Source organism: Corvus hawaiiensis, chromosome 28, assembly GCF_020740725.1.
Source record: "Corvus hawaiiensis isolate bCorHaw1 chromosome 28, bCorHaw1.pri.cur, whole genome shotgun sequence".
Taxonomy (NCBI): domain Eukaryota; kingdom Metazoa; phylum Chordata; class Aves; order Passeriformes; family Corvidae; genus Corvus; species Corvus hawaiiensis.
Genome location: NC_063240.1, coordinates 5,212,401 through 5,226,086, shown reverse-complemented (window position 1 = coordinate 5,226,086; position 13,686 = coordinate 5,212,401). Strand labels below are relative to the sequence as shown.

The window sequence follows — 13,686 nt, the reverse complement described above, 5'->3', positions numbered from 1 at the left end:
ATGCCGCCAGCCAGGCACCCACAGTCCCTGCCCAGTGCTGCTCCCGTCCTGGCTCAGGACAAAGCCTTGTCCTTGCACCCATAAGGCCCCCATCCCCACGGTCTCTGGACGTGGAAGGGCCCCTCACTGCTCCCCCCAAACGCAGCCTACAAGTCCCAGCAGGCGTCAGGCCATGGAACACCCGGCCAAGGGCACCCTGCGAGGGGGGCAGGACCGGATTCCTCAGCCCCCCCCTCCCAGCTCCCCCGGCGCTGGCGGGAGGCAGTGGGAAGAGCTGGTGAGAGGACGCTGACGGAGACACTTTTTTCCCATCCTAAAAATAGCAGCTGGCCGTTTCCCCAGCTTCCCGGCCTCGCCAACGCTCTTCCATTAGATGAAAAACCCAAGGCAGCCACCTTCCGTCAGCGCGGCTGCGTGTGCCGGGGGAGGCTCACGCAGCCGAAATAGCAGCTGGGGACAGAGAGGTGCAGCAGCAGAGGGAAGGGAGCCGGCCGGCCCCAGTAATTCCCAAGATGTTTTAATTAGCACAGCTCTGACTCTGAAGCTTTGCTCATGCTCGGTGCAATGTCTGACCTTTCAGGGAAAAAAAAAAAAAAGGGAACGAGAGGGGAAGAGGAAAAGGCACTAGAGCAGCTCAGGAGCTGGAAGTCGGCTGAGCTTCAAATAGGCTCCGCGTCAGGCACTCGGAGGCTTTTAATAAGCCACAGAGTGAGAAATTTAACACCACAGGCTCTATTTTTGATCACTTGTGAAGGGGGGGGAGAGAAAGACAGAGTGAACGAGAGGAGGGGGAGGAGGTGGCGGTGAGAAGAGGAGGCAGCCAAGATTACATCCTGGGTGGCAGCGCCAAAAATAGCTGTGCCCTGCTCCAAGCACGGAGCGGCGGGAGCCGCACGGGGCCCGCGGGAGGCCGGAGCGGCGAGCGCTGACCTCACAGGCAGCCAACACGCCTTCCCGGGCTGGAACACTGCGGGCAAAAGGGGATTAGAGCGACGCAGAGGGAGGAACGGAAGCTCTGCACAGCAGTGGAAACCCAAAATCCCTCTGGGAAGGCGTGGGAGGGTGGCACGGAGCGAGGGGCCCCGGCAGCAGCTGGTGCAGCAGGGACACACAGGACACACATCCCGGATGCCTGGCACAGGCAGAGCCATCCCCTTGCCCAAACCCGCCCCTTCCCAGCGGCGCCGTGGCCCGGCGAGCCCTTCCTGCTTTCCTGGGCTGTGAGGAGCCCTGAGGAACCCCAGGTGGCCTCCTCAGAGAGGCTGCACCCAGCTCGCCCCGAGCTCAGCAGAGCGGCTCCAGCCACCCCCAGCATGAACGGAAGCAGGAAAGATTCCCACCATGCATCTGCTTCCCTCTCCACACCAAGCCCGTCTCCAGGAGCAGGGGAAGTGCCACTGGCAGCAGCAGGGGATGGGGCAGAGGCCGGCAGCTGCTGTCCAGCTGTGAGAAGCACCGTGCCGGAACAGCCAGGCTGGCGTGGATTCCTGCAGTGCCGGAGCCGGGAGGCTGAGGCAGAACTGGAGTTGGGACACAACGGCTCTGGACCAGACCTGTGCTCCTCCTGTGCTGCTGAAATCCCACTGTCCAAGTGGTTACTGAGATGGAGGTGGCTGGAATACAGGGAGGGGGTTATAAACCTGTCTGATGAACCTCCTGGGGGTGAATCTCCTCTGGGGAATGCCCAGCCAAACCCCAGGGCAGTGCTGGGGACCCCTTCCAGGGTGAATCTGCCTTGGGGCAGGAGCTGGGAGCTGCTCCTGGCTCCGGCTGCAATTGCTGCCTGGAAAGAAGGCGACGTGCCATGAGAGGGGGTCACATTTCCTTTTAATTGATCAGAATCATTTCTCCGCTTCCATTTGTCCTGTTCCAACTGTACAACCAGGGAGCAGAACAGGGACAGGCTGGGAGTTCTGCATCCACAATGGGATTCCTACAAAACACAAAGTGGGGTCAGGTTAGCGCGGGGTGAGCTCGGCTGGGCCATGGATCCCAATCCCAGGGCTTGGCCCCACTCCAGCTGCTCAACTGCTGTGAGTAAACACGAGCCACCGGCTCTGAGGGATCAAAGAGCACCCGGACCAGAGAGCAGGAGAGAGCAGGAGCTGGTGCCCTCCTGTGCTCCAGGCTGAGCCCGTTGGAGGCTGTCAGTGACTCACAGCCCCACACAGCACACGGTGCAGCAGTTCCCAACTGCCAGCACGTGGGAAGGGAAGGGATGAGGCACAGTCTGAGCAGGGCAGAGCAAAAAGAGGCCACAAGGTAAGAGCCTGGCCTCACCTCCCCTGAGACTTAAGCTGTTTGTCTTTAGTGGGAGCATGTGGGGCAGAGGCCACGTACTCTCTCTCTCTGTGGGGCCCAGCATCCCCCCTCTGCCCCCGAGTTGTCCCCAGGCATGGCCAGTCCCAGTGGGGACCCGGGGCACCAGCGAGGCCCCAGCAGTCACTGCAGCTCCCAGTCTGTCCCAGCACCGTCCACCCACCCTTGTCAGGGCTGAACTCCAGTGTGACAGATGGGCTGGACCCTGAGGGCTGGGCTGGACCCCACAGTGTCAGGGTTGGACCCCACAGTGCCACAGCCCAACCCAGCCCAGCCCAAGCCCGCTGCCATCTTGCAGTCCCAGGTCAGCTCTGGGCCAGGGACCCCCAGGAGCCCCCCCAGAGCTGAGGCCTGACCCTGGCAAGTGACAGCTGTGGTGTCACTGCTCCCAAAAGTCAGGCAGATCCTCTTGCCCAGCCCGGCAGGCCCTAGAGCAGGTCTGGGTGCTCTGCCAGGCTGCAGGTGAGCCTCACCTGGATTTACTCCAGAGCCTTAACCAGGGCTTCATTAGCTTCTACCTTAATCTGAGCTTCTGCTTTAGCAGCTTCATCGGATGCTGCTGCCATCTCTGACACAGCTTTCTCCAGGTTGGATTTCGCCGTCTGGACATGAGGGCACAAGGAACGTGTGTCATTGGGAGACAGTGCAGGACAGGGGACTGTCCTTCCCTCCCTCCCTTCCTCCCTGCAGCCACTGGCCCTTCACATGGATGCCAAGGACCCACTGACTTGGAGCCCCACAGAGCTACAGACACAGCTGTGCTGGCTCCAGACACCTTATCAGCAGGGAAAAGCTGTTCTGGGGGTGGGGACAAGGTCAGTGTCTGTCCAAGGGGTGGGAAATAGCATGGAGATTTATGACTGCAGAGCTCCCTCTCTCCAGAGAGTTCACCAAGGAGGAGCCCCAAGCCTCTGATCCCAAAAGGTAGTGGGGGTCAGACACAACCCTGGGTTCTGGGCACAGGAAGCTCCCAAGACAAGCACCCCAGAGCAGAGAAGGGGAGCAAATCCCCTCCATCCAGCATGTCCATGGTCACTGCCTCCTCTGCCAGCACCTGCACTGTGGAGTCGGCGTGGACACTGACAGAGCCGCTGCTCACTGCGAGGCACAATGTGGGGTGGGTCAGCCTTGGCATCCCCACCATCCTTTCCCAAAACAAACCCTCGGCCCCCTCCTGTCACATTTCCAGGGACTCCCACATTCAGGAACTCGGCTCCCATCCCATGGGAAGCTGGAGCAGGGGATGCTCCCAGAGAGCCTGAGCAGAACCAAGACCTGACCCCAGCCCACGGCTCCCAGAGCAGCTTCCAGGAGCCCCTGGCAGGCTGGGAAAGCAGAAATCCCTGGAAGTGCACCAGGCCACACCCGGATGGGCAGAGCCTCCCTTGTGAAAGCGCCAAGAACACCATCCCCACGCACACCTTTCCCGCCCAGCTCCTCCTGCCTCGCTCACCAAAGTACTTGGTGGCCGTCCCATCCTCGGCGTGGACTGTGACAACGCCCGGCCGGAGCACCTGGAGCGTGGGGACGTGGGATGCCAGGATGCCAAAGGAGCCGGTCAGCGTGGGCACATCTACCTGCTTCACACTGGCACCGTTGTAGAACACCTGCATGAAGAGGGCAAAGGGGCACGGTCACCAGGGATGGGGGGGATGAAGAGTGGCGGCTCTGCAGAGCCCAGGGAAGAGCCCATCCCGAGGGAGCAGCCCAGCTCCCAGCTCCTGGCAGGTTCGGCACGCCCAGGTGTGCCCAGGACAGGCTGCACCTGCACGGGGTGGGAGCAGAGCCGGGCTCCGGAGGAGAGGTCCTGGCAAAGGCAGTGGGGAAGCGTTCCCAGCTCCCAGGGGCACGGCGGGGAGGCGGCTCATGGAGACACGGAGTCGGGAGTGGGCGAGAGGCGCCGGCACAGCCGGGAGCAGCCTGGGAAGCGCGTGGGGAGCCCTGAGCTGCCGTCCCCGCTCCGGCCCACGCTGCCGGGCTGTCCCTGTCCCCAGCGCCAGCCCGCGCCCTGCCCCGGGGACAGCCCCGGGCCCGCCGGGGGCGGACCGGCCGGGTACCGCTCCGGGCCGGCGGCGCTGCGGCGGGGCCGGGCCTGGCAGGCACAGCGGGTCCAGCAGCGGGGCTGGAAGGGCTGAACCGGCCTCGGGCAGGCCCCGGGAGCGCTGCGGCGGGGACCGAGCGCCCGGGGCAGGCGGGCAAGGCCCGAGGTCAGGGCCAAGGTCAGCCCGGTGACAGCCCCGTGACAGCCCGGCCGGACTCCGGGGACCGCAGACCCCCCGGGCACGGACAGCCCCGCGGGGGCGGCAGCACCGGCCGCGCCCCGCCCGCCCCGGGCCCTCAGCGGGCACCGGGAGAGGAGGTGGCGGCGGGGACACCGGGACCGGGGCGGGCCTACCTGTGTGGGCGAGGCGAAGGTGAAGGCCATGGCGGCGGGGCCGCCGGCGGGCTCGGCATAGCCACGGGCGGGGGGCAGCGGCAGCGCGGGGCGGGCGAGGCGGAGGAGGCGGCGGGCGCAGAACATCGCGGCCATGGCGGCGGCGGCGGCGCGAGGCAGGCCGGGACGGCGCCGGACCACAGCTCCCAGCGCACCCCGCGCGCCGCCCGGCGGAGGAAAAGCGTCATGCTGCACCGCATAGCCTTATGGGAGTTGTAGTCTCCCCGCCTGCCGTGTGTCGTGGTGCCGGGCGGGGGGGGCCCCGCTCCGCCCCCGCACCGAGGGGCCGCAGCACCCCCGGCCCCCGGTCCGGCCGTGCTCCAGCGGCTCGGGGGCTCCGGGGCAGGGAGGGAGACAGGGAGGTGGGACGGGGATGCAGGCAGGGCTATGGGGCAGGCAGGGGTACAGGCAGGGATGCAGGCAGGATGGTACAGGCAGGGATGCAGGCAGGGATACAAGAAGGGCTGGTGCAGGCAGGGATGCAGGTAGGGGTAGTACAGACAGGTGTGCAGGCAGGGCTGGTGTTGGCAGGGCTGGTGCAGGCAGGGATGCAAGCAGGAGTGCGGCCAGGGCTGGAGCAGGCAGGAATAAAAGCAGGGGTACAGGCAGAGGTGCAGGCAGGGGTGCGGGAGGAGGCGCAGGCAGAAGCACAGGCAGGGCTGTGGGGCAGGCAGAGGAGCAGGGGGGTGCAGTGGGGGGACAGGCAGGGCTGGTGCAGGCAGGGCTGGGGCAGCCCCTGTCCCCACGTGACGCCCGCGCCGCGCGGGGGCGGCTCCGGTTCATTCATAAATCCCGGGGCCGCCCCGCCGCACCGAGCGCAGCGGCGGCGATGGAGCCCCGGTCTCGGTTGTAGGTGAGTGTCTGGCTCCGCCGCCTCGCGACAGCCCCTATCACGACACAGGGAACCGGCCCGGCCGAGGGGAGGCCAACATTCCCTACCGCGCGTGGAGATCCCGGGGGCTCCTGCCTCGCTGTCACCAGCCCTGTCGGCAGCCCTCTCAGCAGCTCTGCCTGCATCCCTTATCCCTGCCCCACATCCCTGCCCGCATCCCTCATCTTGCATTCCTGTCTCCGTCCCTGTCCCACATTCCTGCCTGCATCCCGCATCCCTGCCTGCATCCCGCATCCTTGCCTCCATCCCCGCCCCACATCCCTGACTGCATCCCCGTCACCGGGCTGGGGCGCGGGGCTGCAGTCACAGGGGGCAGAGCGGGTCCCCGCCACACCCCCAGCCCAACCCCGGCCCAGCCGGACCCCGTGGGTCGCACACACGCGTGGGGCACAGCCCCGGCCCCGCCCCCCCGCGCCCCCTCCCACGTGCGGGGGCGCGGCACCATCGGGGTCCCCGGCCCCCGAGCCTCCGCCCTGGGCACTGGTGGCGACCCCAGGACCCGCCCCGTGTCCCCCCCCCCCCCCTCCCGGGGGGACAGCCCGGGGACCGGCCCCCTCCTCCAGACAATGGCCGTCCTGTTCCTGCCGGGTCGCCATGGAGACGGGATTCCTCCATGATGGGGAACAGGAGGAACATTCTTCCCGCTCCCCCCGGCGCCCCGCGCCCCCCGCCTCGGGCCTGAGGGTGCCCCGCAAGGATCTCGCCCGTGGGGCGCCCATCCCGCGTGGAGCCGCAGCCCCTCTGCCGGGATCCCCCCATGTGGTCGGAAGCGGGACCTCCCCCCTCCCTGTCTCGGGGGTCGCGGGATGGGTCCTCTCACCTCGTGCTGCATCGCACCAGCTTGGAGATGCCCGAGGGGCAGTGTGGGCAGGGGGTTCTCTGCCTCGGGAGGCCCCCAACACCCCGATAATCCTCCAAGGGGTTCATACCCCGACCCGTGACAGGGCTGCCCTCAGCCATCACCATCCCTCACTGCCAGCTGCGACACGGCCACCCCTGCGCTGTCCCCACGAGTGACAGTCCCCACCCCTTCACGGGCTCCATTCACATTTTCAACTGACCTAATTTTTGAGCGGCTTCCAAGTGCCCACCCTGCCCGCTCCGGGGGTCCCCAACAGCATCGCCCACCCAGCTCAGGCTCAGCCCCTTCAGCAGCCTGGGGGGACACACGGAGGGGACACACGGAGGGGACACACGGAGGGGACACACGGCCTCGCAGCGGGAGCTGGAGCTCGGCAGCCCCCGGGAAGGGTCGGACACGCGGGAGGGTTGACGAGGTCCCCGCCGGGTCCCCCCAAAGGCCGCAGGGCCGATTCCGCGGAGGGATGTGGGACCCCTGTCCCCCGCGGCTCTCGGTCCTCAGGAGCTCGGCCCGGCCCCCCCGGCCCCTCGGTGTCCCCCCCGCGCGGACAGCCCGGTGACGGAGCCGCTCTCGGGATGACTCACGAGCGTCACCCGTCGCGCTCCGGCGACAACCCACGCCACGAGCTGTGGGGCGGCCACCTGCCCCCCGTCCCTGCCGGGTGCCCCCAGCGCGGCTCCCCCCGACCTTCCGCGGGCAGGGGGTCCCCCGGCAGCGGGGCTGGGGCTGCGTTTGGCCCCCGGGGACGGCAGCGCGGCGTCACCCCGGATCCGGGGCAGGGACTTCTCCCCCCGGGCCAGCTCTGGCCACCAGCACCAGCCACTGTTTGGCGGCTCCGCCCCAGCCGGGCGTGGGGACCGCAGCCGTTCTCCGCGGGGCCGGGGGCTGTGCCCACGCGAGTCCGAGGGCTGGGCGCGGGGGGTGGCTGTGCCCGGCGGGGGTGAGGGGCTCCCTGGGGAGGGGCAGCGGTTCTGCCCCCTCCTCCCCATCCCTCCATCCGTCCATCCCTGCTTCCCTCCTGACCACACCCTCCATCCCTTCATCCTTCCCCTGAGCACACCCTCCCTTCATCCCTCCATCCCGGTCCCTCCCTCCATCTCTCCATCCCGGTCCCTCCCTCCCGGTCCCTCCCGGCAGCTCCGCACCGCGGTGCCGGGCAGGGGCCGGGCAGGAGCCGCCGCCGCCGCCCCCGGCCCGGCCCCGCCGTCCCGGCCGGTGCCTCCCTCTGTCTCCCCCCGCCCCAGGACACGCTCGGGCCGGGACAGACCATGAGCGATGACCCAACACCCTGGGACAACGCGACCGAGAGCGCCACGGTGACGACCTGCCTGTTCCCTGCCGCGCCTCCCCACGTCGCCAGCCTCGGGGTCCGCGGGAGGGGGGGATGCACGTTGGGAGCTGTGGGGTTCTCGTGGCTGCCCCTGGGGCTGGCGTCTTCTCTCGGATGGGGACAGCAGCAAGCCCCTCTGTCACCTCTTGCTCTGCCAGCGCTGGGCGTGGGTGACAGCTCTTCGTGCACCGCTGGGATGCTCTGGTGTGCTTGGGGTCCAAGGGCCTGGGGGCTGCTGTCGGATCAGCCCCTCTGCCCCGGGCAGGGGGAGTGAGCACGGACCCCCGCGGCGGGGAACGACTGGGGGCCTGTCGCCGTCCCCATCCCCGTTCCCACTCCTGCTTGGCGCGGGGGCCGCGGGCGGCTCAGCCCCCCCGGCTGCCGTTGCCTTGGGTGCAGGCAGGGCCCGGGGGCGGCGGGGGGGGTGTGGGGGGGGGCGCGGCGGCTCTGGGGAGCAGCGCTGGCGTCAGCGCAGTGGGGGGCAGATTTGGGGTGGGCTGGGGTCTCCCAGCGCGTCCCCCCGCGGCTCAGCTCCTCGGGCCCGGGCAGGCGGTGCCCGGCGAGGTGTCCCCCCCAGGATGGGTACGTGCTGCTCCCTCCGCCCTGCTCTCCATCTTCATCGGGGGCACCTGGTCCTGCTCTCGGGCATCCTGATCATCTGCCGCCGCTGCTGCGAGGCCGACCGCCGGCACTCCAGGTGGGCTAGGGGTGATGCCACTCTCTACGGGGTGTGTGGTACCGCGAGGAGGGGTCGGGGAGGCTGGGCCGGACCACCTCTGATCCTCCTTCCCTCGCAGAGCCAGCGATGACCCCGAGAAAACCAACACCACTTACCTGGATGACCTCGCAGCCAGCGCAGGGTGAGTGACCCGAGTGCAGCGCTGACCCCCCCAGCGGCATCCCAAGTTCTGGGGAGGGCAGTGAGGCAGCTCCTGGGCCCTCCCCTCCCAAGGTGCAGCCGCCGGCCCCGCAGCAATGACCACCACACACCCCTTGTACTCTCCATTATCCATCCCTGGCTGTGGAGCGGGACTGGCAGCCGGGAGCAGGGAATTCCAGGCTGGCATTGAGGCCATGGGTGCAGCAAGTTTGCCAAGCCTTAGGTGGGGAAGCCGGGGGTGCACCACGGTGGGGGAGCTGGTTGCTGACCCCCTTCTCCACAGATATCACCAGCAAAGCAGAGGACCCCGAGTGCCTGTCATCCTCCAGCTACCGGGATGCAGAGAGCGAGCGGTTCCTGTCCTCCAACTCCTCCACTGCCCGGCGTGTCTCCTTCAACGAGGCCGCGCTCTTTGACCAGGGCCAGAAGACCCAGGAGAAGGGGAGAGGTGAAGCTCTGGGCTGAGGGGTGGGACAGGAGGGCCAGGGCTGCCCCTCCTGACCTGGCTGTCCCACAGGTACACACTGACAGAGGGGGACTTCCATCACCTGAAGAACGCGCCGCCTGACCCACCTGCACCTCCCACCGCCTGCCCTCAAGATTGTCACCATCCACGAGTGCGAGTCCAGCGAGAACAGCCTGGCCATGACCCCCCGCCTGCCCCCGCCCAAGCCTGGTCTCGCCATCTTCCAGGTGAGCCCCCAGCGCCGGAGGGACAGGTGGGACATGGGGAGCCAGGCATCCTACAGCACCCCAGGGAGGCACCGCTGGGCCCAGGGTGGGAGTCTCAGGGCCTTGCTGGAAGTGGAGACAGGAGGCCCTGGGGTGCAGGGGCCCCTCCTGGTCCCCACCCTCATGCAGACCCCCTGAGCGTGCTCTGCCTTGCAGCCCCCCGCGGGGGGCCCTGCCTCGGCCAGTGCTCCCCAGCCCTGCCGGTGGGCCCCAGCTCTGCCCTGCCCGGGGACACCTACAACTCCACCGTGGACACCAGCTTCACGGAGGCCAGCCCCGTCCACCTCCTCCAACTCCGGGGAGGGCCCCTCGGTGAGTGCTGGAGCAGGGGGCCGGGACTGGCAGGGGAAGGGGCTCCCAGCCTGCGCAGCCCCAAGGGTCTGTCCCGCTCCCTCCCTGTTCCCCCAGATCCCATCCCTTCCCCCCCCACTCCGTGCCAGGAGAGATGTGGGCATCCAGCTAGAAACAGGCCTCTGCCCCCCCCCCGCCTTGTCCCTGCCCCGGGGGACATTTGTGCATCTGCTGCGGCCCAGCTCTGCGGAGCGGACAAAGGAGCCGAGTGGGATGCGGCGGGGCTGGGGGGGGCATGCGTGGGAAGCCGAGCGGGCACTCACGGGCCCCCCCCCCACCCCCAGTTCACAGCAGCACCCAGGAGCGGGAAGGCGGCTGGGGTGGGCCAGTGCCGGCCCCGGGGGAGATACCCCCGACCCCCCCCCCAGGGCACCGTCCTGCAGTTCTTCACTCGGCCTGCGTCGCCACGCCAGCCTGGATGGGGCCAGCCCCTACTTCAGGATCAAGAAGTGGAAGCTGGAGAGCACCCAGCGGGCGTCCCAGCCTGGACACCAGAGGTGGGGGGCAGTGGGGGCCCCCACGGGGCTGGTGCAGGGTGGGTGGACATGTGTGGGTGGGGGTCTGGCGGTGCTGGTTGGGTTTGTCCCCCCAGCCCTGCCCTGCGCCCCCCAGGGTCCCCCAAGCGTCGGCAGTTCCAGAGGCAGCGGGCGGCCAGCGAGAGCATGGACCAGGAGGACCGGGACCCCCATCAGACCGACATCATCCAGTACATTGCCCACACGGACCGACGTGGCCTTCCACCCCGCGGGGGGCCCCTTCCTGCCCTCCCCGCCAGCCCCCCACCCTCTCTCGGCAGGTATTTTTCAGTAGATAAGAGGGGACGGGGATGGGTGAGCCGGGCACCGGGAAGTCACCGAGGGACCCCACGCTGCCCTGGGCATGGGGGAGCTCCCACCTCTGCGGCTCTGGTGGGGCAACCGGGTCTGGGGTGAGGGGTCTGGGGGAGGCTGGTGATGGGGAGGTTGGGTTGGGGCGCGGGCACGGTGGTGGGGACAGCATGGGGGACCGGGTGGCACCATGGAACTGCTGTGGAGCCTGCAGGGGCCGGGCTGGCACATCCCTGCCCGCTGCCTGCGGGTTCTGTCCGGTCCCTGACGTGACACCGGGGTGGTGCTCGCAGGCTAGAGCCGGGCGAGGGGGGCGCGGGCAGCCCCGGCGAGTCCGGCGTCCCCGAGCAGCCCAGCGCCTACCACGACATCTGGAGCCTGCGCCGCCTCGCTGGAGCTGTACGCGGCCTCCGAGCGCAGCAACGACCAGGACTCGGTGCGCAGCGACGGCGGGGGACAGCGTCTCCTCCGCCAGCGGCGTGCGCCCCCTGCCCCTCCCCTTCCCTGGACGAGGCTGAAGGCCCCGAGGAGAGAAGTTCTGGGGTCGGCCCCAAGCCGGAGGAGTCGGAGCCCGGCACGCGCAAGCTGCTGCAGATGGACAGTGGCTACGCCTCCATCGAGGCGCCCAGCCGGGGGGGCGAGGAGGGTCCCCCCAAGGACCAGACGGCCTCCGAGAAGCGCATTTGCTTCACCAGCGCCGGGCGGAAGGGAACGATCTTCGAGAGCTTCGAGGGCCGGGAGCCGGAGGAGGAGGAGGAGGAGGAGGAAGAAGAGGAGGAAGAGGAGGAGGGGGGGAGCACGACCCTGGGCGCAGCGGGTGGGAGCCACCTCCGTCCCCACAGCCCCCTGGCCTGGTCCCCGTACGGGCAGATGTTCCCGGGGCGGGAGGGGCTGCCCCGGCGGGACTACAGCATCGACGAGAAGACGGACGCGCTGTTCAACGCCTTCGTGCGCCACGACCCCCAGTTCGACGAGTCGCCGCTGCGGGGGAAGCACCGCTCCCGCACCCACCTGCGCAAGCAGTGGCAGCACACGAAGCAATTCAGCGACCCCGGCGTGCGGTACCCGGCGCTGGAGCGGCACCGGACGCCCCTGCGCCGCGGCGACAGCGCCAATTACCCCCTGGACGCCCGGTTCCACAGCCCCCTGCCCCGCATCGTCAGCGCCGGCGATGAGGAGGCGGCCGAGGCGGCGATGGGGTCCCTCCTGCCCCGGCGCTGCCTGACCCCGAGATCCAGGTGATCGTGGAGGAGCCCGGAGAGGCAGCCCCCGAGCCCAAGGCTGGCTCCGAGCCCCCTGAGGACGATGACTGCCGGCCCCGGGAGATGCTTGGGGCTGGGCTCCAGCTCGGAGCTGATGGACAAGATCGCCGGCGGCCTGGAGGAGCGGCTGTATGGGCACCTTAGGAAAGCGGGAGAGAGAGAGACCCCCGAGCGCACGGTGGCCGTGGCGGCCAGTGATGCCCCCCCCGACCACAGCCCGGTCTAGGCCCAGCGTGAGGGGGAAGAGACCCCCGGCACAGGGGGGCTCAGCCCCCACCAAGGGTTCGGGGGCTCCATCCCCTCCTGCTGCCGGCACGGGGTGCCCGGTGCGGGAAGGATTGTCCCGGCCCGGGAAGGCCAGGAGAGCACGTGGGGGCCCCTGGCTGTACCCCCACCGCGGGGGTCCGGTAGCGCGGGGTGGCCGAGCCCCCCGGCCCGGGAGCGAGGGCCCGGACTGAGAGAGCCCCGGGGGTCGGGGCGCGGAGGAGAAGCCGAGCGTTGGCCGGGGGTCAGCGCTAAGGAACTTTGCTGAACCCCCCAACCCCGCTGAGCCCCTGTGGCACCTCCGCTCTCCCCTCTCTCCGTGGTTTTACAAGCAATAAGCCTCTCGTCCGGCCGGGAATGTCCCCGCCAGGAAGGGGCCGGAGCTGGGTGTTCCCGCTCCGGGGGATGCTGCGGTGCCGCCCCGGCCAGGGGGCAGTTTGGGGAGGGGGGAGTCACCTCCTCAATCCCAAACCCCCTCCACGATCTGCAGGGAGCCTGGGATCTAAACTGGAAGCAGGAGGCCTGGGCCAGGGGGATTCTTGAGGGGCTCAAGCACCTCCTGCGGGGGGGCCCCACAGTGGCAGCCTAAGGGCTGGGGGGGGTCAGGATCAGCCCCAGGGACCCCAAAAATACCCCCCGGAGGGGTGGGGGCTGCCTGGTGCCTGCCCCCGGTGCTCCCCCCTCGGCCCAGGGTACAGGGTGAGAGCAGAGCAGGGGGTCCCCAGTGTTTGCTGTGGGTGACCCCCAGTGCCCCCCACCACCCCAGGAGCTCAGTGGGGGCTCGAGGATATTTATTGATTTTTACAGAGGCGGCGGCTGCTCCGGGGGGAGGAGTGTGTTTGCTTTTTATTGGGTTTTTATTTGTGTTTCAAAGGATGGGTGAAAAAGAGAAAAAAAAAGAAACTGCCCCAGCCCAGCCCCGGCTGCGTCACCTGGGACTCGGCAGCGGGGGGGGGACAGGCAGGGCCCCCCCAAACCCCCATTGCATGCGAGTAGAGGCCGGGTTGCCCCTTCCCTCTGCGCAGGCTCTGCCCAAAGCCCTCCCTCCATCATCTCCGCGTTTTTAAGTCTATAAACAAAGGAGAAATACCAAAACCAACCAACTGTGACGTCTCTGAGCTCTTTTCTTACCTTCTTCCCCCCCCCGGGATGGTGCCTCTTGGGGGGGCGGGGGGGCTCCGGACCTGGCATTGCCCCACAAGTGTAGGGTTTGCCTGGGGGGGCCGTGCCCTTCCAAAAGGAAAAGGAGGAAGAGGGGCTGGTCGTGCCCCTGACCCTGCCTGCTGCAGGAGGAAGGACATGAAACCCACCTGCTGTTTTCACTTTATTTTTCTTTAAAAAAGAAAAAAAAAAAAGGGAAAAAAAAAAAAGAAGGGGAAAAAAAAAGGGGGAAAAAAGCAAAAAAAAAAAAAAAAAAAAAGGCAGAAAAAAAGCCAAGTGGCTGCCAGTGCCCCGATCCCTTCTGAGCCCAGATTCCTCCCAAGCTCTGAGCCCTTCCTGGGCCCTGTTCCCTTCCGAGCCCCTCCGAGCCCC

The 13,686-nt window shown here is 68.1% G+C and overlaps 2 protein-coding genes across 2 annotated transcripts; one reads left to right on the top strand and one right to left on the bottom strand.

Annotated features, from left to right (window-relative positions):
• Positions 1-1,805: 1,805 nt before the first annotated feature.
• ATP5F1D (ATP synthase F1 subunit delta) lies at positions 1,806-4,864 on the bottom strand. Its single transcript, XM_048288307.1, has 5 exons — positions 4,715-4,864; positions 3,773-3,926; positions 3,336-3,417; positions 2,793-2,925; positions 1,806-1,933 (listed from the first exon to the last, which is right to left on the bottom strand). The coding sequence occupies exons 1-4, from the start codon at positions 4,847-4,849 to the stop codon at positions 2,799-2,801; spliced, it is 498 nt and encodes a 165-aa protein (XP_048144264.1). The 5' UTR covers positions 4,850-4,864; the 3' UTR covers positions 1,806-1,933; positions 2,793-2,798.
• Positions 4,865-5,613: 749 nt separating this feature from the next.
• On the top strand, positions 5,614-13,252 carry LOC125317993 (CACN subunit beta associated regulatory protein). The gene is given in 21 exon segments (XM_048288329.1): positions 5,614-7,823; positions 8,387-8,465; positions 8,468-8,534; positions 8,635-8,680; positions 8,682-8,697; positions 9,001-9,164; positions 9,233-9,277; positions 9,279-9,410; positions 9,606-9,645; positions 9,648-9,724; positions 9,726-9,761; positions 10,085-10,195; positions 10,197-10,276; positions 10,393-10,525; positions 10,527-10,569; positions 10,572-10,596; positions 10,921-11,011; positions 11,013-11,087; positions 11,090-11,833; positions 11,836-11,939; positions 11,941-13,252. Coding segments are annotated over 21 exon segments (2,331 nt in total). The 5' UTR covers positions 5,614-7,775; the 3' UTR covers positions 12,116-13,252.
• The last annotated feature ends 434 nt before the right edge of the window (positions 13,253-13,686 follow it).